General features: G+C 40.4%; 1 protein-coding gene across 8 annotated transcripts in view; it reads left to right on the forward strand.

The window, feature by feature from the left end:
• AMBRA1 (autophagy/beclin-1 regulator 1) overlaps positions 1-26,992 on the forward strand; it is a 168,121-nt gene that overhangs the window by 50,428 nt on the left and 90,701 nt on the right. For 5 of the 8 annotated variants that reach the window (XM_012725502.1, XM_004682863.2, XM_012725503.1 and 2 more), the window contains 2 exons: positions 14,642-14,728; positions 18,780-18,959. In XM_012725502.1, the coding sequence (XP_012580956.1) occupies positions 14,642-14,728; positions 18,780-18,959 (267 nt within the window). The remainder of the gene's footprint in view (positions 1-14,641; positions 14,729-18,779; positions 18,960-26,992) is intronic. The other 3 variants (XM_004682864.2, XM_012725506.1, XM_012725507.1) reach the window with 1 other exon arrangement.

Genomic DNA, 26,992 nt, shown 5'->3' on the forward strand with positions numbered 1-26,992 from the left:
GTGGGATATACCTATGTACTGGAAATACATTGGGAGCAATTTCCCATGTGTTCATTGTTCCCCCTTCAAATCTCCTTTCCTGTTTCTGTTCAAGGTAGTGCTCTAAAGGGTGCGTTGGAGGTTTTGCTAAGACAATAACACCAGCTGCATGGGGTTCTGTTTGCATAATACGCTTTGCTTATTGTAATCCGTCCTAGCCCATTAGAGCTGTGCAGGTAGGTAGCTTCTCCTTTTCCTGGATTTCTTACATATTTATGGGAGGGAGAAGTATCCACTGCTCCTCCTTGGGAGCACTCCTGGTAATGTGTTCACTTGAGTGAATTTGACTTTAGTGGCTGAGGTGTTAGAGTAGCCTGAAAAATCACAAAATATCCTTTAGGTACCTTTATTTGGTCTCCACATTTTTAACAGACTTTTCAGCTTTTTCCACATAAGTCCAGATTTCTGGATTCTATTAAGCATATGATAAGATCTGCCTTGTGTTCCCACATAACAACAACCAGCAAGAGTTGAATGATTTTGCCCATTTAGTAAGAGCTTGGACTTTCCTTAGGCTTTAGTCTGTACTGAGCTGATTTTGCCCATTTATATTTCCTGTATAATTCCATTTTTGTGTTGGTGACCATGAAGATAGGCCAAGCAAAATGTGGTGATTATATGTAGACAAGGATTTCCTAAGTGTCCTACCACTAGGCTCCACCAAAGATGGCAGTGGACATGCAGGACCCTCTGCTCCAGCCCACCCGTCCTGCCTAATTCACCCAAGGTGGGCGTCGTTGCCGGCTCTAGGCTGACAAGCTGACAGCCCCTCACCTGAGGAGCTGCCTGACTTTTTAATAGCAACAATTAACAGACTCCTCCTCTGTTTCCAAAGAAGGAAAGTGAGGGTGCCAAGCTTATTTGCTGGCTGGGGCACACTGGAGGGAGCAGATCTCTGCTATGTCAGGTAATGCAGTATGAAAGTAACTTCCTTTAATGATGGGCTGTGTAAAATCTTGGAGACGACAGTCCATATGTCTCCATGTGAGCAGAACACCTTGGATAAAGGGTGGGTTCTGTGAAAAGGCTGCTTGACTTGTGTGTCACCTGTCAGGAAATTAAAATCAAGGTAGAACATGAGTACAAAGTTGTAATAATACAGAAATCAGAGGTTGAACGTATGACTTTGTATTAGAGAATTGCAGCTTGTTAACATCATGCCCTTTTTCTTTGCCGCATCAGAGGACATGAGAGTGACATCTTTTTTGCCGCTTTTACTTTTTCCCTGCCCTGTACATATTCACATATATTTCTCAGCGTTCTCTATTTCCCTGTTGTCTCTTTGGATCCTCTGCAGCAAGGAGACTTGTCCTTTGGTTTCTGTTTTTGTGGGTAATGTAGCAAACCCTCCCCACCACCACATGGGGAGGTTTTTTTCCTTATGTAATTAAAAAACAACAAACTCATAACACAAATTTAGCCTCTTAACAGTTTTTAGGCAACATTATTGGTAGTATATACATAGTTGTTAATATATACATAGATTTCTAGAACTTCTTGCATGAGTGAAACTATATTCACTGAACAGATCCACTTCATTCTTTGGCAGCCCTCATCCTATTTTTTTTTTTTTAATAAGCTTGATTGCTTTAGATACTGTATATAAGTCAAATCATGCAGCATTCTTTCTTTTTGTGACTGGCTTATTTTACTTTGTATAATGTCGTAAAGGTTCATCCATGTTGTAGATTTTCTTTTGCACACTGAATAATATTCTGTTTTATGTATACACTAAATGTTATTTATCAAACATTTAGTTTGCTTTCACATCTGGGTTTTTGTGAATAATTCTACAGTGAACATGGGTTTAGAAATCTCTCTCTCAGATCCTGCTTTTAATTCTTTTGGATATATACTCAGAAGTATCAGATTGCTGATGCATGTGGTATAGTTTTTAGTTTTTATGAGGAATCTCTATGCTGTTTTCTATAGTGACTGCACACTTTTTTTTTTTAAATACCACAAACAGTGCTCAAGGGTTAGATTTACCAATATTCTTGCCAACGTGGTTATTTTCTTTATTTTACTAAAATAACAGAAGGGAATAAGAAACAGTTCCATTTATATCATCATAAAAAATATATAATACTTAGGAGTCAAGTTAACCAAGGAGGTGAAAGACTTATATACTAAAAACTACAAAACACTTCTGAAAGAAATTAAAGGCACAAATATATAGAGACATCTGTGTTATTTTAATAGGGATGAGGTGTTTTCTCTCTCTGTGTTTGGATTTGCAGATCCCTGATGACAAGTGCTGTTGAGCATCTTTTTATTTGCTTGTTGGTCATTCATGTATCTTCCTTGGATACATCTCTATTCAAGTCTCTGTTCTTTTTTTTGGGGGGGGGGGTTGTTGTTTATGAGTTGTCAGAGTTTTTTTTTGTTTTTTAATATATTCTGGATATTACCTCTTTACCTCATAGTTTGCAAATATTTTCTCCTGTCGTATAGATTCCCTTTTCATTTGTTTGCTAATGCATTTTTTTTTTTAAAGATTTATTTATTTATTCATACAGAACTGGGGTACAGGCCAGAGATGCGGAGGGTGAGAGGATTCACCAGAGACAGAGTGGGGAGCAGAACAGGCAGATCGACGAAGTACACTGCTGAGGGGAGCAGCGGGCGGGTCAGGAGAGGTCTGCCACGCCATGTGGTCACCTCCGGGGCAGGCGGGAATCGAACTCATGCGGAAGCGGCTTTAGATTCTCAGTGCTGTGCTTTAACCCGCTGCGCCACCAGGGAGGGCCGCTAATGCATTTTTTATAAGTTTGATGCATTTGTCTATTTTTGCTTTTGTTGCCTGGCTCTTGACAACCTGTCTTAAGACATTATTGCCCATTAATGGTGAAGTTTCCCCCTATGTTTGCTTCTAGGGGTTTTGTTATTTTGGATCTTGCAGTTAGTTCTTTAATATACTTTGAGTTTGAGTTGATTTTCATATACGGCATAAGGTAAGGGTCCTTATTCATTCTTTTACATGTGGATATCCAGTTTTCTGAGCAACATTGAATAGGTTATCCTTTCTGCATTATGTAATCTTGCTACCATTGTCAAAGAACATTTGACCACGTTATATATGGGGGTTTATTTCTGGGTTCTTTTCTGTTTCATTGGTCTGTATGTCTGTCTTCATGCTACTTCCAAACTGTTTGGGCTTCAGTGGCTTTGTAATATGTTTTAAAGTCAGGACATGTCAGACCTCTAGCTTCATTTGTCTTTCTTAAAATTGTTTTGGCCAACGGGGGGGTGGGGAGGGAAGTGCACGGGATTATGGTGATGGTACACGGGTGACTTGGTGATGGGAAACCCGCGGGGATTACAACTGAGATGGGGGAAAAAATGTACAAAATGATGTAAAAATAAACTGTTATAAATAAAAATTAAAAAAAAATTGTTTTGGCCATTGGGGCCCCTTTGAGATTCCATGTCAATTCTAGGATTTAAAATAAATATTTATGCATACAGAACTGGGGTACAGCCCCGGGGGTTGGTGGTGGTGAGAGGATTCACCAGAGACAGAGTGGGGGGCAGAACAGGCAGATTGATGAAGTACACTGCTGAGGGGAACAGCGGGCAGGTCAGGAGAGGTCTGCCATGCTATGTGGTCACCTCCCTAGCCAGTAATCGAACTTGTGCTGCAATGGCTTCATAGTGCTGCACTTTAACCTGTTGTGCCACCAGGGAGAGCCACCATTGTGACTTTTTAAAAACATTTTTTTATATAGATTTATTTATTTACGCATACAGAACTGGGGTACAAGCCAGAGGTGCAGGAGCAGTGAGAGGATACACCAGGGACAGAGTGGGGAGCAGAACAGGCAGATTGTCAAAGTACACTGCTGAGGGGAGCAGCAGGCGGGTCAGGAGAGGCAGGCGGGGATCAAACTCATGCTGAAGTGGCTTTAGCTTCTTAGTTCTGTGCTTTAACCTGCTGTGCCACCAGGGAGGGCCCCATTGTGATTTTTATAGGGATTGCATTTAATCTGAAGATTGCTTTGGGTATAATACAGACATTTTAACAACATTAAATCTTTTATTCTGTGAACACAGTTATCTTTCTATGTATTTGTGTCTTTAATTTCTTTCAGCAATGTTTTGTAATTTTTAGTATATGTCCGTGGTTAAGTTGATTCCTAGGTATTATTTTCGATGATAATATAAATATGATTGTTTCTTAATTTCCTTCTCAGCAAATGTAACCCTTTAAACGTGAAAACAAGAGGAATTTTTTCTTCAAACTTTTCCAATCTGGTAGCTTTCCAGAAGTTCAGCAGTCTTTGCCTGCTGAGGTAGAATTGAGGCAGAAGTGGAATTGTCATTTTCTGTTAATTTAAAAAAGGACCCTAGGTATACTGTTCAGCCTAATAGGGGGTGAAGTTTGGTCCCACACAGAGCCACTAGGTTTGGCAGCTGTGTTAGATGGTGCCACTCTGAATGTGATCAGAGAAATGAAATATTTCAAGTTGTGTTTATCATGTGATCTTTGTATGTGCTTCTCAAAATGTAATCCCCAGACCAAGAACATCAGCAGTTCCTGGAAACTTGTTAAAATGTAGATCTCTGGGACCTACCCATATCTACTGAATCAGAAGCTTGGGGAGGGGGAGGCATGTATTCTGCATTTTTAACAAGCTCTCCTGGTGATTTTGATGGACACTAAATTAGAGAACACTGTTTTAGATTCTTTAGAAATGCTTTCAACACAACAACCATCACCTTCCCTCAGAATTTCTGTAGGTACTACATTCTTTTTGCATTACCTTTTACTTTTCCTTTTATTCCAGTTCTCATGTGATATAATACTACTTTAACCATCATTTCCATAGGTTCCCTTGCTTTTCTATTGTATTATCAGAGAAAGATGTGGTGTTGAGCAAGACTGGATTCAAATCCTGACTAAATGTAACCTTGGACAGGTTAAGTAGCCTCTTTAAAACTCAGTTTTCTCAGTTGTAAAGTTGTATGTGAAGGTTCAACAAGTTAAATATCAGTTACTTTCACAAGTTTAGATGCTCATGCAATTCCAGTTCTTTTCTCACTTTTGCCAACATTACTCCAAAAAAGAAGTAAAATCCCTCCGCTGGCATTCCCCGCAGGTCATAAAAAAAAGTGACTTGTCTTGTAAAGTGAGAAGGAATGACTGACTGTGATAGGGCTGGTGCCAGTTTCTCCAGTTAGTCACTTAAAGCAGACACAATGAGATTCTGTTTTACAAAGTTGAGTAACACAGAAAGTAGTTTGGTCCGTAACAAGAGAATGGGATGTTAGTATTTATTTTCCATCACTTTTCTATAATGATTTGTGTAGGAGAAACTAGTCCTTCCTCTTGATAAAGAAGGAGGCACAAAAAGACTTAATTTCCCAAATTTGAGGCCACCTTCTGCTTTGGAGGGACCCATCTAAGAGCGGAACTGCATGTCACATACGAAAAGAGAGCCTGATTGAAATAGGTAGGAAAGAAAAGCAGGTCTTTCTAAATTGACATTCACTCTCTGGCGCATACTGAGACCTTGAGCTTTGGACATAGTCTGTGAACAAGCTCATACCAAGTTCTGTTGTATAAGGTCTGTTTTCACATACCTTGTTTGGTGCTTTGTTTTGAAAACCATGCTTCCTTTGAGTACAGATGTGGTGACTATATGGCTATAAGCAAACTTCATGGACTTAATTTTAATGGTGTTATTTTGACTAGCTTGAAAATTCTACAAGATCAGCAACTCTTTCAATCATAACCATGCAACTGGTGACTTAAAGTAACAATTTTATACTCTTTCATGATTCTTTGAAACCATGAAAAGAGACTAGGCTCAGTTGGAAATGAACTTAGGAAGCTTTTCTGTTGACCTTGCTTGGGGTTTCAATAGTCATCTGGATGCTCAGTGGGGACAGCTAAACCTCCCGCCTCTCCATGCAGACTTAGAGATACCTGTGTCCACATGACCTCCTCAGTAGAGTAACCAGACTTTCCATAGCAGCTTAAGGCTTTCAAAAGTGACAGTTCCAGGAGGAAGGACTTGGAAGCTGTCTGTACTCCTTAAAGATTAGACTCTTGGTTAAAACAAGTCACATACTGTTCTAGACTGAAATATGGGAGAAGACTACACAAAGCAAGACTATCAAAAGAATGGTTCTTTAGGGTCTATTTTCCAAAATGGTTTATTACAGGGACCGTGTTTCTTTACATATAATAATATATTTTCCACGGTAGACATTCATTATGTACTTGTGGCTTGAATCAGTGGTTGGATGGACCAATGTACTGATTGGTGGATGTATGATTGGCTGCTCTTGTTTATTTGGTTGGGGGGTTGTGTAGTACTTAGGGCTCAAGTACCCATGTTTTTGTGCCTTTACAGTCCTTATCCTCCTTCAACAGATGTCTTTCTAAGAAACCACCTTTTTAGGCATAGTGTTCTGAGTGGCCAGTCCTTCGTATTCCCAGTTGTAAATCCAAGGAAGAAAACAATAATGGCTTTTTATTGGACTGTGCTGACTACTTAATCATAGCAGCCTTCCTCCAAAATAGGGATTTCCTCTAAATCTGGAAGCTGAGCATAATGAACTTGTCCAAGGTCATACAGCTAATAAGTGACATAGGATGATGAATTTATACTACAGTCTGATTTTAAAACTTAAGTACCAACTTGTTTCATGTATTAATTCTTCAGAATATCCCTTGATTAGTCTCAGTTTTAAGATATTTTGGAGTGTTTCTCAATAACTGCACCAGTTATACTTGAGGCTGCCTAATTCTTTATTGTGGGAAAATATCCTATATGTTGCAGGATGTACAGTACCCACCACATTTGCCCTTTACTCACTAGCTGCCAATAACCATCTCCCCACCTAGTTGCAACAACCAAACATTGCTGTAAGTCTCTGGAGAACATATGATAAATTATTTCATTATTTGTTGTACTTTCATCTTGCTGCTTTTGAAATAATTTATCTCATAAGAAGCTGGCAGTGACTTGGGACCCTCTTGCCTGGTCCTGATCATCTAAAGTCATGCTTTTTTCTCATTGTCTCTCTTCTCTTTTGCCTTGTCTTTTTGCTTTTGTCTGTGATTCCCCTAAATAAAATGCAGCTGGATAAAGCAGTGTTTCTAAGAACTTTTTACACAGGTATTTATTCAGCAGATATTCAGATCTCTGAGATTATAAGCATTAGTGCTAGTGAAAAGAAGGTAGTTTACATCTTCTAATTATAGTGGAGGGGGGAAACACATATTATTTAGCAAAGTGGAAATTAAATGGCTTCCAGGGTCCACAAAGTTGTAGTATTGATTGGCATGCCAGAGATGTTAATAAGCAATCTTTTTGGGAACAGAGGAGGCGAGTGGAAATTGCAGTTTCTCCACTAATTTTACTTTAGGTGTAGTTTTTGACAATTTCATGTTGTCTAGACAGGAGGGAAATGGTGGAGAAATTATGCCAGTTGAGTTAAATGCTGAGTCCAAATGGAACCAGGGTTATAGCAGTCAAGACAAATATACTCACAGACACAATCAATGAGAATCAGATGCCACCAAGAGAAGCATTTCAGAATGAACCCAGGATATAAGAAAAGTGACTGTACTCAGCTTTGTGCTAGCTCAAGGGCTAACAGTGGCTTGTTTGGGGACCCAGCTGGAATCTCTGCCCTCTTGTCTATTTCTGTAAACTGCAGAAACCTCATTACTGCAACAGGCAAGCCCAGAAGGCTGCCCTCTTTGCCTGTGGTTAATAAGTGCCCCGGCCCACTGTGCATTCTTTTTCCTCATTCTCTCGTAAGGCTTCATGTACTGACTCTCTGCCCACCTGATGTTGGCCCTAAGGTCGGCCTTATGATACATAATGTTTGCTGATATATCAGGCTCAGTGGCCTGTCGCTTAAGAACAAATAGCCTTCATTTAGGGTATTTTAAAATCTCAGGTTGGAGTATGATCATGAAAAATCATCTAAAAAATATACAAGTTTTCTGTTACTGAAGTAGTATCCTACCGTTATAGTTGTAGAATTAATGGGTCTAGAGATAGACATTTTTTTTTGGGAATTGTCTGATTCAGAATCAGTTAGCAGATTCAGGATTATTGAATTCTGTAAATCTCTTTGTGATTTTGAGGGGAAACCAGTCAAACTGCACTGCCTCTTAATTAAGTTGTAACCCTATATATCGCACCTGCAGCTTATTTCTCTTCATATGAGTTTCAGAACTAGCTTTGGAACTTGTTTCCATCCAACTGCCCTTACTCATCCATTAGTGAAAAGCCTGTGATCTAAATTCCTGGTTAAAAAAAGGCTGTGATCTGTGAGCTGGCCTCCCAAGTCTCCTAAGGAAAATGGATTTGGTTATCAAGTAAACCTGCACATGTAGATCAGCTTACACCTTTTGAATTCAGATGCTAACAAAAGTTTTTATTATAAATTGAAGTTTCATAACTAGTGTAATGTGTTGAGGGTGTATATGTATAAACTCAACATACATTTATATACATATATATTAAGCATAGTGTGAGCCAGTCATTGTACATTATTATTGAAAATAACCAACTGCCAGTTAGCAGAGGGTCATGTGTTCTGAGAGGGATCTTACTTTACAGTTAAGACTTTTGTATAGTTACACAATTGCATACAAATTTGTTTTTCGTGTCTTCCTTTTTGGTGTCTTGATTATTTTGTTTACTGATGTTGTACCACCTATGGATCACTGCACAGAAACATTGAGTATGTTAATGCTTCATAAAGATGTTTTAAAGCTTTTCTGGTGAAAGACATTGCTTTGAATCCCATTGTTTATGCTCAATGATTGTAAAAATAAGGCTGATCCATGCAACAGGCATGAGGAGCTCTTTCTATACGATGTCTGTCTGTCTCTCCTGAGGTTAGCCTTTAGCAGTGCCACCTTGCCTTTGTCCACCCCACAGTAGGGGCAGGAATTTCCTGCCAGACTCTGCTGGCATCTGCATCATGTGCTGTAAATGCACTCCCAGAGCTAGGGGCCCTGCAGCGATCAGATGAATGCCTATCGTTGGATAACTTAAACGATAATTGCCAGTGTGTGAAATGGGGAGGCTTGGATGCCTCCGCTTTAAAGCAGAGATGTCAATTTGGAAATCATAATAGAGGTGTCGTTTCAGAACACACAATTATTTTTTACAAAGAATAAGGGCTTGTCATCTCCTCTCCCAGGCATACGCCATGGTAGAGATCTGGGGCTTGCAGAGCAAGATTCAGAAATGAAGAAGGCAGCGGTGCATCCAAGTTTCTTTGGCCTCCTGCTCTTTTATACCCTTAGAAACATTGCCCTCTTCACCCCGTGAGGTCTCTTTTGGCAATACACCATCCAGGAGCATTAGTGATAGTTTCCCAGGCAAATAGCCAGCCTCTGACTTTATGATTTAATGAGTCTCCCAGGGACTAAACTGCACTGCATTTATCAGGACAACTATGTCAGCACTTTAACCTGAGCAGCTTAAGTCACCAGAGGGATGAAGGTGATATAAGCAGTCTCTGAAGGCCTTGTTCCCGTCAGGAATACTAGTGTGGGTTTTGGACATCTAGCAGTCTTATCTGAAAGTCATTGAGGTATTGAGGGGCTATTTCGTATGACTTCTTGTTTATTTCTCCCAGTTCCACTTAGACTTCCTCTTTTATTCAGGTAGATATATATATATTTTTTGTCTCCTGTCATATTCATTAGGGTATGACTTTTAATGATAGAGGTTACTTGCACTCAGTACCTGCTTTCATAAAGAAGCGTGTAGTCCAGTATCAGAGATGAGATATACAAGTAACAAAAGTCAGGTGACTTGGAAGAGATGTTTTATTTATTTTATTTTTTTTAAAGGTTTATTTATACATACAAAACTGGACACAGGCAGGTGCAGGAGCAGTGAGAGGATTCACCAAAGTGGGAAACAGAACAGGCCGATTGATGAAGTACACTGTTGAGGGGAGCAGTGGGTGAGACAGGAGAGGTCTGCTGAGCCATTTGGGTCACCTCCCTGGCAGGGGATTGAACTGGTGCTGAAGTGGCTGCAGCTTGCAGCTAGCTTAATAGTGCTAGCTATTGACCTGTTGCGCCACCAGGGAGGGTCCAGGAGAGACGTTTTAAAATGCTAGATAAACTTCTTGATGGAGGAGTCAAGTATTTGAACTTTGAAGGATTTTTACAGAGTTGAGAAAGAAGAACTTTACAGAAAGAAGAAATGGTCAACCTGAATTCATAAAAGAGGTAGTGAGGTTGTGTTTAGTTTAGCTAGAACAGTGGTTCTGAAAGTGTGACCCAAATCACTGAAGTAAAAATTGCAGTAATGCCAGAATATTCATTCCTTTTTGGTAAACAGAGTTTTCTAGAGAATGTGTGACATGTATTGAAGTTATCACTCTGATAGCGAATGGAATTTTTGCTTGTGTATTCAAATTTTATTTTGAAATATGATTTATATTGTCAGGTAAAACCCTGTCATATGTAAATGTAAACTTGTTGGGATCCTCAACAATTTTTAGTTACAGGAGTTCTTACACTAAAATGTCTCAAAGCCATTGGACTGGAACATTAGAAAGAATGAGAAATTTGGCTCCAAAACTTTGAATGCCAAGCTTGAATTTGGATTTTATTTCTTAGGCAGAAAGGAGTTATTTGTTTGGGTTTGACTCCCGGATATCAAAACCAGGTGAGCACTTCACTCTGTAGGTGCGGGCACCTTTAGCATCTTAGCTTTTGGGAAGCAGATTTTCCATATCAGCATTTGGTATCATATGTCTTGTACAGAGTATTCATTAGAAAAGGAAAAATGGTTGTATTCATTTAAAATTTTAGGAATTTTACAGCTCAAATTGTGTTCCTGTTTACTTATGATTTGGGCAGGGCTAAATAGAGAAGGGTGGGTAGGTTTTTTTCTACAGAGGGCAAAGCAGTAAATACTTTTAGTTCTGTCTCTACCAGGTTTGCCAGTTCTACCTTGCTGGCCCCAAAATACCTGCAGATGGTATGTAAATTAATGGATGTGACTGTGTTTATATAAAAAACTTTATTTACAAAAACAGGTATATATTTTATATTTGTAATTAATACATTCTTTTATATAATTGAACTTTCTTAAAATAGTATTTAGATTTGATAGAGCAGTGACTTTCAGACTTAAAAACAATACTTCTTGCCCCTCCCTGATGGCGCAGTGGGTTAAAGCATGGCACTAAGAAGCTGAAGCCACTTCAGCATAAGTTCAATCCCCGCCCCAGAGGTGATCCACATGGCATTGCAGAACTCTCCTGTCTCACCCGCTGCTCCCCTCAGCAGTGTACTTCAGTCCGCCTGTTTCTGCTCCCCACTCTGTCTCTGGTGTATCCTCTCACCAACCCTGCACCTCTGGCTTGTACCCCAGTTCTGTATGCATAAATAAATAAATCTTTTAAAAAACAACACTTCTTTTAGTAAAAGAATTTGGTATAGTTCTTGTGTGTATTGTACATTATAAATCAAAGATTCTAATATTTTCTTTCTAACCTCCAGTGGTGTGCCTTTCTTTGCTACTACTGGTCTGAAAAGAAAGAGGTTTTGTTTTGATCAGAGCTTCAGTAGTTCTTGAAAAGCTTTCTAAATTGAGATTATAGGTCAGATTGAAATGTAGCTTCAAGATTTAGTAAGTTCATTAGCCCTTTCTAAAGCCCTCCCTGCTTTCATGCTATTGAATTGCATGATAGATCATTGTCAAGCAAAATTTGTGTTAGACAGAGAAGAAGCTGACATCTCACCCATTCCATTTTCTTGTACAATTTCCCTATTTTTTAAAAAAAATATGCATACAAGAGCTGGGATATAGGCTGGAGATAAAGGGGTGTGAGAGGACTCAACAGAGACAGAGTGGGGAGCAGAATAAATAGATCTACTGAAATACACTGCTGAGGGGAGCAGAGGGTGAGACAGGAGAGGTCTGTCACACCATGTAGGTCACCTCCCCAACCGGGGATTGAACTTGTGCCGCACTAGCTGCAGATAGCCTCACAGTGTTGTGTCTTAACCTCTCAGGCCACCTTTGATGGTTCTTTGCAGGAAGCTAACTATAGGCGAGGAAAAACTGTCTTTGAGGTTCCTAGGAATGGTGGTGATACTTTTCTATTAACTCTATTTGTTAGAGAACTAATGATTGTTGAGAACTTAATTTTTCATCAGTTGTATGTGGAAGTGCTATTATAGTGACTATCTCGAGTGATTTTGAGTTTTAGTCATTAAAATGTCTTATAGATACAGCTTGCCAGACCACTCTCTTGCCTGGTAAGCAAATGGTGCCTATGGAGTGTGTAGTGAGTAGGCATAGGGTGTGCATGTTCCAAAAGAACCTCATCTGCAACTCTCCCAAGACAAAGCTTAACTTTAGTTTTAGTTTTACTCTGATTTAAAGAAGTCTTCTTAATTATGATAGGCTATTAGGGTGGGAAGTAGACTTAGCAAGATTATCAAATCATTAAGATTATCTCATCCAAACATGTACAGCTCAAGAGTATCCTTTACAGCATCCCTAAAAAGTCATTTTGCCCTCTGATTACAGTCACTGCCTGCATCATGGGGGGTAATATTGGCGGGCTGACTTGCCAGAATCCTTTTCTAAGTACTTAAGAAGGATAGATTTTGGTCACTCTGGCGGATGCTGCTTGTCTATGGGTCTCTGCAGACTAGGCAGCAATTTGGAGGATAACACAATAGCATCAAGGTTTATATAGGACCACCAGTGCCCTTTGGGGGTGTAACAAGCTCTGGGTATTCCAGGGCAGTCAGCTGCTCCTAGATCTTGCTTCCATTCTTAATGTCCATCCAATTCCTGTAGAACTAATTTGTAATGAAAAAGTCATGAATTCATAATGAATAAGTTGACATAAATTTCCTGAATACACTTCATCAAATTTCATTTTTTTTCTCATGAGCCTGACCTCTTAAAAGCATTCTTTATTTTAAAGATTCAAAGAAATGCTATTTTTTGTGTCCTGTGAAGTAAACTGTGTCACACAGTTATAAGTTGTATCCCAAGTTTAGACACATTAAAGTGTGTGTATATGCATGAATGTGCCTGTGGCTGGTGGGTGTTGGTCTTGTAATTGATGAAATGGCATTTCTGTATGGGAAATATGGTGATATAACTGAAGTCATAGGCTTTCAACTTAAGAAGATGTGTAATTTATCCCTTTCTTCCTTCAGTGTTTTGAGTGATAGGCCTTGTCTGTATAGAAAACATCAGTTGGCATTATTTAAGTAGTCCTGGGGAGGAAAGATAATAACAAGCCAAGTTGACAAGGCCTCTGCTCTATCTCTTCCCCAGGCTGTTGGGAGAAATATTTCCTGGGCCAATTGCTGGGATAAAGTGACTGCACATGAGCATACCTAAAGCCAGCTGGCTTTAATAACAGTGAATTGAATTAACTCAATTGGAAAAGATTGGTAGCTGCTCTCCTCATCCTGCAGATCTGCTCTAAAGGCGAGTCTGGCAGAGAGCCGGAGACCTGTTCCTGGGAGAGCAAGGGAAGATGCTACTGGAGAGAAACAGTATGCATTTCTTCCTGAGACCATTTCTTTTGAAACATTTTCTATGGCAGGAATTTAATTGACTACCAAGGGACACTTGAGTTGGGAAGCAGTGTGGCAGACATGGAGGATGGTGGGGGGGGGGGCAGGCCCCATTTATTAGATGTGTTTTAACTGATCCTTGTACAGAAAGTGGGGGAAAAAACATGTTTGAGCTAAAATTATAAATTTCATGCAAAAGTCTAGGCTTCTGGTTTATCTTTAAAAATCTGTAAAATCAATCCGTATTGACCCACATTAGATATGTACACAGTTGACACCTGCGTGGGGACCCGGAAAGTCCTGCAGAATAGACAGCATGGTTGTTTGAGTCCTTTTGGAGTTGACAAACCCTTACTGAAGTCCTGGTGCTATCATGGAAGAACTGTTTGCCTCAGGGATCTACTCAGGGCCCGGTGAAATTGTGTAGCGTAATGCCTGTCTTTCCAGGTTTCAGTGACTTTTCAATAAAGAAATATGTGTAAAATGCTGAGTATTTGCCCACACCAGAAAATGTGCATAAGAAATTGTGTATCATTTATGATCAGTGTAATTTATGGTTGGGTTAGACTACATAAATGAAGATTTTTGTCAGTTTTAAAATAGAGTCGGAGGAGTACACAAAGGGATGTGGGCAAAGCAGAATGAGTAGAAGATAAGGGGATGTGGATTAGGGTGACACGGAGGGACTGCACACTGCGTCAGTGTGAGTGACACATGATAATCTCTGGATATGCCTAATTTCCCCTCCTGTGTTGGTCCTAACCTATTTTTCTACTGGAGGTACCACAAATAGAAATAAGATAATGTCTCTGCAGCACTTATTCATTTCTCACTGAAGAGCAGTATTCAGCATACTGCAGTGACCGTATCTGTGGGAGCTCTGTAGTTCATTTATGTCTCTTAAGTACTTAGCTTGTAGAAAGGGTGTGATCACAGATAATAGGTGTTAGCTAGTTGCAAAGGGGGATATTATTTCTCTTCCCCCATTTTTCCTTATGAATGACCTCTGAGTTGGTAATTGACAGGGATTATTGCCATTTTTTTAATCTCTGATAGGAGGCTGCTGGAGTCTTCCCTCATTTCATTATCCCGTTATGATGGAGCAGGATCCAGAGAGCACCCAATATACCCAGACCCAGCGAGGTAAGGCCAAAATGAGAAATGGCACCAAGTGGGGGGGAGGGCCGCCCTTGGGTCGCCAAGCTGTTGGAAGCCCCATTCTGTGCCTCTCTGGTCCTGGTGCTCTTTTACTCTTCAGTTACAGTTTTGAGACAGGTGGTTCAGGTGATTGGGAAGTGTTGCAGGTAAGTGAACAGAACCTCTGGTGACAGAGCTCTTGGTCCTTTAGGGCTCATTTCCAGAGGAGTGATCTGAAAAGGCCACTGGCAGAGTCACATTATATTCTTTTACTGCTGATCAGACAGGCTGTTGCCATCTATCTAGGTGGACAGCCAAAAAGGAACCAAGTTTATTGATAAGGAGATTACTTACAAATTCAAACAAATAAAAATCCTGCTTGCTCTCATTCTCTTATGAGAAAGAAAATTTAGAAGCTATATCAAGAGGCAGAAATTGAGTTCATTCAGTTGTTGAATTTTTAGAGACTACCTTAAGGAAGAGATGACATACAAAGCATACAAGCGGAATAAAACAAGTGGACATTTTATTAAAGTGTATGCCTTATGCCTATTAGAAACATGTGAAAAGTTCTTGAAGATACTAAAAAAGCAATCAGTTCAAGGCCTGCTTTACATGATACTGGTAACCTAGGACCTGTTGTTGAGTTGATGAATAACATTGATCTGTAGAGAGCAGCCAGTTGTGACAGTCACAGTGGAACGTAACTGAATCTGTTAATGATCTGAAAAAGGGATGGCCTGGACATTATTTAAGCATTACCATAGCGCATTGTGAGAGTTTGCAAAAGAAAAGGGTAATATGCAATGGTGTGTCTGGCAAGTTAACAATATAGGCTAGATAAAACTAAATGAATGTTGCTATTGAGATTAAAAATTTCAAGTCTTGAAAATCTTTGGACTGAGTTGATTGCAGAGATTTTTAGTGATTTTGTTGTTGCCACAGTTATGTTATGACACCGAATATTCTTTCTGAGAACACAAGGGAAGAGTCTCCTTTATCCTCTTCCTTTGCCATACTACAGAAAAGGTGTATCTGAGGACCGGGAAACATGGGGATTGATGATTTTGAAACAGGTACGCAATGGTACGCAATTATGAAAACCAAAGCGAAGAGATTTATGTTAGTCTCAAATCACATTTGAAGGTTACAATTCCAAATGAGATTTTTCACATCACTGAGACAGAAATTGCTGAAAAGCAGTTCCTTTTAGAATGACGGTGAGAGTCTCATCCCCACAATTTGATAGCGTTCAACAGTGATTCTTAACGACCACCATTTGTCCTCCTTTCATGTATTAAATGTTGTTTATTTCTACTCAGATCGCTTTATCACAGATGTCATACGTTGTAGTGCTGGTATTTTTGCATTTCCTCTTTAAACATACTTTATGTTTTTTTTGGGAGGGGAAGTATTCTGGAAGAAAAGTTGAAGGTTTATTTAAATATTTAAAATTTTCACTTGGAACACTTTATAGTTTGATAATTATACAGCTCTTTAGTAGGAGGATGATCGTTACCTCATTACTGGTTGTTAACTTTCTTGTTCTTCGTACACTGCACCCTACACAGTATGTATAGGTCAAATCCTTCGTTAGACATCTCTGCGTTCAGATCCTTAGCTTCTCTCTGGATACCTAAAAAAGAAGGTTTAGGATGCACCTGTCTTAAGTAATTATTATAGGAGTCTCTCTCTCTCTCTTTTTTAAACAATTGATGCATAATTTTGTAGCATAGAGAGTTTCTATCCTATAGTAAAATTAAACATTGGGGTTGCCTAGTGCTAAAACTGTGTCCCTACATAATTAGTAATCTTCATTATCATCAGTATCAACATTATTTCTATTTCTGTCACCAATTAAAAATTTTCCATTATGGTAGGCTAGCAACCCCAAAATGAGCATGCTCATGGTCACTTTTCATAATCAGTTCCCTAAAAAGGAGTATTAATTCTCTTCTTGAAACTTTAGTTTATATAATTTAGCTATATAATTTTCTAGTCTGATTGACTTGAGAGTTTAACCAACAGTGGTTGATTTCTGCTGGAAGATTCCTATATATTTGTTAGATACAGGAACAACTTGAGTATTGATGTCTGACTGTTAAAAATTTAGGATTCTGTGATTCATCCCTGTAAAATGTATGGGAACAGGGCCCAAATGGATAAAAAAGAAGTCCCACCCAGGGAACCTTTTAAGAACTAGTTCTCATTCTTTAATGATCTTGGCCAAGGCAACTGTGGATTCCATACCCACTTGCTCTGTAAAGATAGTTTGGCTTTGGGATGGGCAAATACAGAGTATCTGTAACACAGATTTTTGAGTTCCAAAGATTGTCAGTTGGTCTGCTTAGGAATTCCATTTATGGTTGACTAGAATGGATAGCTCCTCTGATAGCAGGTGGTCACAGACAGTCTTGTTGCCTACAGCGATTGTTTCAGCTCTCCTGTGGCCTAAGGGAGTAGATTTACTGAGGCTTTGCCCAGGGACTTTGTTTAGGGGTAATGAAAAGATCAGGTGGCAAGATGTTTGTAAATACTTCCCTACATATGCATATAACTGTTTCTATTCAGTCATGTTTTACAGATTGTCATTAAAAAATATAGCAAAAGATTCATCTTTTCTCCTTTTATAGTCCAGCATAGAAGGTAAGAGCTCTAGAAATCCTCATTACGATAGTTGTTTCCTTACTTTTTTTCTACTTGCAGAAATATTATTACATACAGATTGGTATGTATATACCATTCTTTAATTTCCCCCCAATTAAACATTTATTTTAGAGAACTTGCCTTGTGTATATAGGGCTACTTACAATTTAATAGCTACATAGTATTTTTTTGTATGAAATTAGTTTATTTAATCAATTGATGGACATTTGGGGTGCTTCCCAGTTTTTCACTAAGGCCAACAATGTTGCAAATGGAATTCCTGTATATGTATGTGTGTGTGCATATATATATTTTCTTGAAATAATGTAGGACAAAGTTCTTAGTGGCATTGTTGAAGAAGTGTATGTATCTCAGGCAGGTTTTAAGTTTGGAAATTTCTTGGTAGTCCACTTAATATCATCTAAACATTTTTCTTTATTCTTTATTTCTCAATTCACAGACTCAAATTATTTAAGTGATACAAAAGATAGATGAAAAACTTGAGAAAGAAGGAAATGGAAATGTGGCAAATTGGATGGGACAGTAGATATTTTCAGAGTATCAAGACACTAAGCCATAGTTGGAAGAACATAGGTTTAGACTAATCTCTTAATGAGAATAGTCATAGTGAGTGAGAAGACTCAGACGTGGCTGTTACTCTCTACATGGCTTAGTGCTCATGTAGCCTCTGATCTGTCTAAGAAATAGAAAAATATTATTTTCCTATTAGATTTTCTGTTCTCCCAAGTGTTTTTTATTCTTAGTCTTTATCTTGAATACTCTGTATTTCTAACATCCATGAGTAATCTGGAAGGGAGAAAGAAGATTCAAAGAGATGATTTTAAGGAACTAAGACAAACCTGGAGCTTTGTGTATCTGTTGGAGAAGAAAGGAGTTCTGCTAAAGATGATGCCTGTCGCTGCCTTCTTTAATCACCTCAGATTCACTGTGCCCTGGCCTGTTTTCTCTTCATAAAATGGAAGAAGGGATGAACTTTAGCTAGATGATTGCTTACATTCCCTTTCATTTCTTACATTTGAGTATGGATGGATGACTGAGGAAAAGCTGTGAATCTGTATGAAGGGTACCCTGAGAAGCTAAAAGGGGTCCCTTTTGAAACTAAAATGAAAGGCCCTGTGTTTTCCTCTCAGAAGGGGGCAGCTGTTGATCAGATGATGACTGATTAAACAACTTCTTTGCCTTATCTTAGAACAGAAACACTGGGGATCATCTGATAAGCATATTGTGCAGTACAGACCTCCCAGTGAGTAAAATGCCCTTTATTTTTCACGTCTCATCTCCGGAGTTTGCCTCAGCAGGGAGATACCATGAAAGAACTGGATTTAACTGTCTTTCACAGTATTGCCCACATTAGCTTTAGTTTGTGTTTGTCCATCTCTGTCTCTCTCAGATTATCTCCTGCTGCATACTACGCCCAGAGAATGATCCAGTACCTCTCACGGAGAGACAGTATTCGCCAGCGCTCCATGCGCTACCAACAGAATCGGCTTCGTTCTTCCACCTCTTCTTCTTCCTCAGACAACCAGGGTCCGTCAGTAGAGGGAACCGACTTGGAGTTTGAGGACTTTGAGTAAGTACGCACTCAGCTTGTTTTCTTCCCTCGGCTTGCTATGCGACCAGTGCTTCCAAGTTGGTGGACCTCTGAGCAGCAGTGTTGCTCATCTTGCTTCAAACCCCAAGGGTGTTATTTATGAGTAATGGGATGGGGTGAAAGGCAGAGGGTTAATATGCCCAAGGCACTCTCACCTCTGGCAGTAACACTGCTGGTTCACAGGTGCTGGAGGGGACAGTGCCGTGGGCCTCAGGCCAGACTGGGGAAGATGGTTGCATCTCTGTAGCAACATTTTTGTTTCCCTTTTGCTCAAACAATGACTGTGGAAATGCTTCTCATGGATTGTCTTTACAACATTTGGGAAGCAGGAGGATTGGTATTTTTTTCTCTTAATCAGAGTAGGTATAGAAATTTAAAAGAAAGTTCTCAGTTTTCCCCAAAGACAGATTTCTCTTTATTCTCTTGATAGACTGGTTATTTGAGGTCCTCTCATTCTACTTCCACTTTCTCATTCAACTCCTAATCAGGATTCTTTGAAAGATTCCTGCCAAATTAATGTGTTGGGTTGATGGTCTGTTCCTTCCTCTTCTGGTCTTTTCAGGTGTTGGGGTGAGCGTTCTGGCCATTCATTTTATTCTTAACATCTTGAATCTGAACTTTCCTGGCTTGTATAAAGTTGGAGGTTTGGCTCTTGAAACCCTCAAATATACAAAATGAGAGCAAGAACCCCCAACTTGTGCATCACCACCAGCACCCCCTTTTTTTTTTTTTTTTGGTCTGGCAGTACTGGAATGGGACATTCTACCAGCTTCCCTCTTCACCGTGATATAGCCTTCTCATGTCTGGGGTCTTAAGTGTTCTTACCTTGCTCCCCCTTCTTCCTTTTCCTGGAGCTGAAGGGGTAACTATAATTCCCCAGGACCCACTTTGCAGCAGAGCTTTATAAGGAAAAAAAATTCTCAAATGGGAAATCTCTTTACCAGAGAGAACTGAGAAGGTGGAAACAACCTTTGCACCAATTTGCCTTCCTAATGTAATCCTTAAATACACTAGCAACTGCGTACTTGGAAGCTGTGGGAAGCCTAACTGGGAGGTTCATTTGTCTGAGGAAGATGTAAATGTGGAGAAAATGCATGAGTGCCCTCAAGCTGCTTTGCTGTTTTCTAGCGAAGTAGGGTGGTCATCATCAGCTACTCTCACTCTCAGCACCTGTCCTCCCTCCACCCTTTCTTGGGGAAGGTGAGGAGGCAGAGTCTGTTTCCTTAGCCGTATAGATACCTGTAGTGAAATACATTCCCCTGCAGGTATGACTATTTTTCAGCGCTGGGGTCTATTCAGGGAAGCAGTTTCAATGTACATACTGAGGCTGCTGAAACGCTTCAGTGATCCTGGGAGCTCTGGGGGAGCTCTGGGAGTCGACCCTCCCTCTGCATTTGGAGGGCTGTTATCTCTTTGCAGTGTGAAAAGTGGGGCTTTTGCCTTTGAGCTATATCTTGCCTCGTGACTTGTCCTTCACAATGGAGTTTTGGGTTAGTTTAAAATGTTCTGTTCTCATCTTACCTTCTCTTTCTTGTGCTACCACCTCCTCCCTTTCCCCTTCCTTCCCCCTCGATTTTCCTGTGTCAGACTGCCTCCTCCTTGTGCGCCCCACAGCCCACCTGTGCTTTCACCGCCCCCTTGGCTTCAGCACGACCTGAATTTACATCAACTTCTTTACCTTTCATGCACTGACTTACCATTATTTTTTTCTTAGGGGTCTTTTATTGCGCCCTAGTTAGTAACAATGGGCTAATTTTTCTAATGGCCCTCTAATAGTCACTCCCCTGGGTATTTGCCTTTGTTTTTGGGCTGATGCAGGCTGTAATCTTGTTTTTAATAGCAACTGTGGATTAGTCACCTCCATATTAGTAGTCCAGGTCTCCCAGTGAAGGATGTCGCTGACTGGTTGATACAGCTACCCTCTGTTCATTCCTTCTCCGGCGCCTTGCCAGCCCTCTTCCCCACAGTGTAAACTGAGTGTTTCCCATTGCTGCTCCTCTTCACTTAATTTCTAGGTTCTCTCAGGAGTGGGAGTGAAGAATTAGGCACTGTACCAGCCCATTTTAACTTCCCTGCCTGGTCTTTTTCCTGAGTTTTGATAACTAGAAGGAAAGATAAAGGCTGTACAGTCATAATTTGTAGTTCTTTCAGATACAGAGAAGTAAGACTAGATGTGGCCTCGAACCCTAACACTGAGGGAGACTGTTCTGCCGGGTTTCCTCATCCTCATAGCATATCACACTCCTGCCTTTGCCATGCTTCTTTGACCTCTTCACTCATCAGCCATCTGTTAAGTTCTGGAACATTTTGCCTTCCTCTAGCTTGTCCCATCCAGGTGTGTAGAGTCCCCAGAAGACAAAGGGAAATGTATCCCAGATTCCATGATTTTTGATTCTCTCCCATCGTCCATGAAATGTAGGATGTCAGTTATAATAATATTTTTAATATCTTTTACTAGTTTATAGCATATAAAACATTTATAATATGTAAATTAACAGCATACATTATGTATATAATATGTGTGCATATATATATATATACATATATACGTGCTCAATTTTTAATCCTTACAATACTCAGTAAAATAGTTGTTTTACTCCAGATGTAGTGTCTGTCGACCTGCAGATTTAGAAGCCTTTAAAAATTATATACAACCATATTTGAGCCCTTGCTTCATGAACTTTCTGTGGAACAGAACTATTTAGTTATTTCTAGGGAGAATGTCTTTGATATTTGGTCATCAAGTTAAATTTTCTGTTTTTTTGTGGTCTGGATTAATGACCATCTTCCCAGGCACGCATCTTCTGCATTTATGTTGGTCTGTGGCAAGGATTGAGACTGGTAGAGTGCCTGTGCTTATCAGTGTGCACAAACAGACATCCAGAAACCTGCTGTCAGCTGGTCTGTCTACAGCCCTCAGCTTGTAGTTTTGCATAAAGATATTCACAAGCAGGGTAAAGATGTCAGTGTCCCTGACATTACTGTCTGCCTGCTTTTGAGCCCAAACCACCTGCTAGAATATAGATAGCAAATAAGCACAAAGAAATTTTCCATTTCCATTTCACATCCCTTTGACAAGTGGCGGGGGGTGGGGGTGGGGGGGGCACCTTTGTGAATCCCAGGTTATATTCTGTATCCCAACAGTTGCCGAAGCCTGGGAAAGAGGTGGTGAATATGATTCTTAACTATTGTTCCAGCTATTTCCCCCTTCCTCATTTTATATATGATTCTAATTGTAATTATAAAATTTATAGTTTATTCTGTAAATTTTGTACCTACTTTACCTTCCTGTGCAAAAGGGTACCCTTTTTGACCTAGTGTCTGAGAACTAGAGAAGCCTCAGATTCAATTGGCCACACATATCACTTAACTCCAGCATACATAGCGTGAGCCACCAGGCGATTATATTCAATTTTGTAAGCATTGCTGCAAGCATAGAAGTGAACAGTCAGTCCTTCATTCACTGTTCTAGACTACCCTATCAGTCAGAATTCTAGTCTTTTAGCTTTAAAATGAAATTTCTTTACATCTACATTTATTTTCTTAGCTCTTGTTATTTATCAAGATATAGTTGGGTTCCCTTTATCCAGAAATCCACATTGTGATCAAATATGCAAAAATGTTTCTCTGTGAGTCTTGGAAGTCACTGCTGGGTGCACCCAGAATCTAGTTTGGCGCGATGTGTTCTGGCGGTTGCATACACATACGCAGAGGGGCTTCTCCGTTCACAGGCGCCCTTGCTTGACACCTTCACAAGGAAGCCACTGAGAGGTGTAGCTGAAGACACCTCGAGTCTGTCCTTCAACTCTACCATCTGATTAGAGGTGACATAGGAGAAGTATCTTACCGTTAGTTCAGATTTAATATTTTTCACCTGTCCTTTCACCATAACTGAAATTTAGTTGAGTCATAGTGAAGAACATGTTATCTCTAGAGCAAAGTTCTGACTTTCTGAGACTCATATACTTGCCTCAGGTTCTTATGGCTAGAAATTCTACTAGCGTGAAGCTGCTTGTCATTGGTAGTACCAGCTCCTGTTTTCTCGTCTATGCCTGGAATTTCCAGGACTACTGTGAATTTCTGTTGACTACTTATAACAAATAAGTAACTTGTAGCCAAGAAAGAGAAGGGTAAATCCCGGGAGGATCATCTTGAAATGAGCTGCATATGTCCCTTCCTTTACTAGCAAATTATAGACTCTGATAACAAAAGTGCAAGAGACTGAGAAAACACACCTTAGTTATGTGGCTTTCAGAATGGAGCCTCCAACTGTCTGGAATTAAGCAGTCTAATTGTTGAGGGGTAATGTTGTGTAGAAGTACCTCTTAAAGTGGGATGAGTTAAGACACTATTCCCTTGCTTTCTGCTACAGAATTTTTTTAAAAGGATTTATTTATCAATCATGAAGAACTGGGGTACAGACCAGAGGCGCAGAGCAGTGAGAGGATTCACCTGAGAAGGAGTGGGGAGCAGTACAGTCCCATCGAGGAAGTACACTGCTGCGGGAGCAGTGGGCAGGTCAGGAGAGGTCTGCCGCGCCATGTGGATCACCTCTGGGGCAGGCAGGGATCGAACTCATGCTAAGTGGCTTTAGCTGCACTTTAACCCGCTGCACCACCAGGAGGGCCCTCTACTACAGAATTTTAAAATAATTTCACGTACTTAATTTTGTAGTGGTTGATTTATTTTTACAAAGTGGGCTTATAAAAGAAAGTTTAGGGCCCTCCCTGATAGCACAGCAAGTTGGAGCACTGTTAAGCTAAGCCAAGCCGTGGCTGCTTCAGTGCGAGTTCGATTCTGCCCTGGAGGTGACCCACATGGCGTGGCAGACCTATTCTGACCCTCCCTCAGTAATGTACTTTGTCGATCTGCCTATTCTGCTCCCACTCTATCTCTGGTGAATCCTCTCACCGCTCCTGCGCCTCTGGACTGTACCCCAGTTCTGTATGCATAAATAAATAAAAATCTATTTAAAAAAAGAGAGAGAAAGTTTAATTCTTTAAATTAAACCTTTCTTCAGGTCTGTTCAGAAAAAGGGCAAATAGTCATAGAAACATGAAGCAAAATGGAATATTCCTGTTGATGAGTATGGTGAGGCAGTAAAGTCCGAGGTATATGGCCTATTTGTTTTTGTCATCTTTTTAAAAAAAGATTTATTTATTTATGCTTACAGAACTGGGTGCAGGCCAGAGGTGTGGTGAGTGAGAAGATTTAGCAGAGACAGAGTGGGGAGCAGAACAGGCAGATGGACAAAGTACACTGCTGAGGGTAGCAGCAGGCAGGGCAGGAGAGGTATGCCGTGCCGTGTGGGTCAGCTCCCTGGCCAGGGATCGTACTCATGCTGCAGTGGCTTTGAAGAGCTTTATAACGCGGTGCTTTAACCTGTTGTGCTGCCAGGGAGAGCTCTGTTTTTGTCATTTTTAAAGTAATTTTTTTTTTAAATTATGTATTCATGCATACAGAACTGGGGTACAGGCCAGAGGTGAAGGGGCAGTGAGAGCATTCACCAGAGACAGAGTAGGGAGCAGAGGAGGCAGATTGACGAAGTACACTACTGAGGGGAGCAATGGGTGAGACAGGTCTGCTGCGCCATATGGGTCACTCCCCTGGCCAGGAATTGAACCTGCTCCGAAGTGGCTGTGGCCAGCTTCATAGTGCCACACTTCAACCTGTTGTGCCACCAGGGAGGGCCCTGCATGGCCTGTTTATAAGTGTTCATGGGGAATAAACCACCTGAAAGCTCAAACAGCTCACATCTGTCTCCAAATAAAATGTTACCCAAGTCATTTTTGACTCTTACAGGAACCAGTTTTGAACCTTAAACATAAAATGCAGGTGACCCTAGAACAATTGTGATTTGAACTAGGATCACTTTTCAGTGGATTTTGGCTCCTACATTTTTGCAGTAGTAAAATTCCAGGATCTTGGCCCTCCCTGGTGGCGCAGCGGGTTAAAGCACAGCACTGAGAATCTAAAGCCGCTTCCGCATGAGTTCGATTTCTGCCTGCCCCGGAGGAGACCACATGGCATGGCAGACCTCTCCTGGCCCGCCCGCTGCTCCCCTCAGCAGTGTACTTCGTTGATCTGCCTGTTCTGTTCCCCACTCTGTCTCTGGTGAAGCCTCTCACCGCCCCTGAGCCTCTGGCCTGTACCCCAGTTCTGTATGCACAAATAAATAAATCTTTAAAAAAAAAAAAAATTCCAGGATCTTTGTTGAAGCTACCTAGAAGAATTTCCCTTGTACTAAACAGAGGTAGAATAAAGAAGTCTTAGAAAAGTGAGGAGACTTCCTGACATTAAGAATAAGATACCTAGCGCTTGAAGATTCCCCACTATACTTCCAGAATACACACTGACCTGAATGTGCTTTACAAGGATTTTGTGCTATTGCTTAGAAATACAATATTGCTTGGCAATTTTATAATTAGTATTTTTTTATGGCCAAGTAAAATACATATGAATATTTATCATAAGGAATTATAGAAGAGGGAAAAAAGGGAACATGTCTGGATTGTGCTTAGACTTGGAATGGAAGAATATGGAATGAAAGAATTAAATTAACAGGAGGAGGAGGGGGAAAGGGAAAAGGAGGACATAACCACTTACATACATATATTTATTAACATAAAATGCATTATAGGAAAATGGATGTGTATAATGTATACAAATGAAATTAAAGGTAAAATAAGGGAGGAGAAGAACTTACAAATGAAAATTGTGTTATATTATTTCTTGGAGAAAATTAAGGCTCTGCTTCTTCAAGAAGCCTATGCTACTAGTATCTATCCTTGTGAATGAGATGGGCCTGTCAGTTCTTTCCAGAAGTCTCAACCCTTAGATGCTTGCATAGTCTTTGGAAGTAGAAACTGGGTCCTCAGTTTCTAACAATAGCATCCAGTTAGGAAAAGACATGCCCAGGATCACTGTGCTGCCCAGGAAGGCCTTCTGAGATTACTCTAGAGATTGAGTAGAAACAGAAGAATGTTATTGAAACCAGTGCTTTTAAATAGTCTAATTTTCAGCAAAGTCAACTGAGAATTTTGAAGAGGACAATGGCCTTTGAGCTTTTTGCAGCAAGAGCTTCATTTGTGAAGGCCCAAGTTGGAGCTGTTGTCCCTGAGGATAATGTTGGCCTGACCGTTCAGAGTCAGACAGCAGGCTCTAGGTTTGTTTTTTATTCTTTTAAATTATAGCGGCTTTCTGTGGCAATTAATCCCGGGCATTTAGCGAGAGTTGCTGCTGTGTTTTTCCCCTTGTTCCAGAAATGTATTTTCTTGTATTTGGCACTTGTCTTGGATACTTGATTGTTTGAAGGGTGTTTTTTCCTTACAAAATCTTTTAAAAGAAGATCTTATTTTCCTCCTCTTTCCAAATATCCCTCTGAGAGTTAATCAGAGATGCACAGAGTTCAACAACTGGGAGAGCCATTAATAACTCAGCTAGCCTCTATCCTGCTGTCTTAAAGTCAGCTTCTGGCTGATGAAATTGATGAGGATTTCTCTGGTATTTCCCTGAAAAGTATTCTGGTGAGAAAAAGTCCCCCTGTGATGGTGGCACACTACCAGCATCTTTGCATAGTCTGGGCTAAACTGGCTTGTAATTAAAAAGGGCATAGGCTGTGTTCTTTTAGGCCCCATTATTTACACCTTTCACTATTCCCAGGAAAACTCTCTGTGTCTGCCTTTCTGCCGGTACTGGGCAGACATCTCCCAGTCCACTCATAATCTGGTCTCTACTTGACTGACTTTGCCTCTTCCAACTCATACTGCCTTGCTTCATGTTGCTCTTGTGACAGCACGAGTGAGTGGCAGAATCTGCTAGTTTTCTACAACTATTATTATTTAGGAACACTTTAAATTCCTCTGCCCTAGCCCTCCGTGGTGGCGCAGTGGGTTAGAGCACTGCACTGAGAAGCTGAAGCCACTTCTGCATGAGTTCGATCCCCGCCTGCCCCGGAGGTGACCACATGGCGCGGCAGACCTCTCCTGACCCGCCCGCTGCTCCCCTCAGCA

Source organism: Condylura cristata, unplaced genomic scaffold, assembly GCF_000260355.1.
Source record: "Condylura cristata isolate star-nosed mole 26May11 unplaced genomic scaffold, ConCri1.0 scaffold00015, whole genome shotgun sequence".
Lineage (NCBI taxonomy): Eukaryota > Metazoa > Chordata > Mammalia > Eulipotyphla > Talpidae > Condylura > Condylura cristata.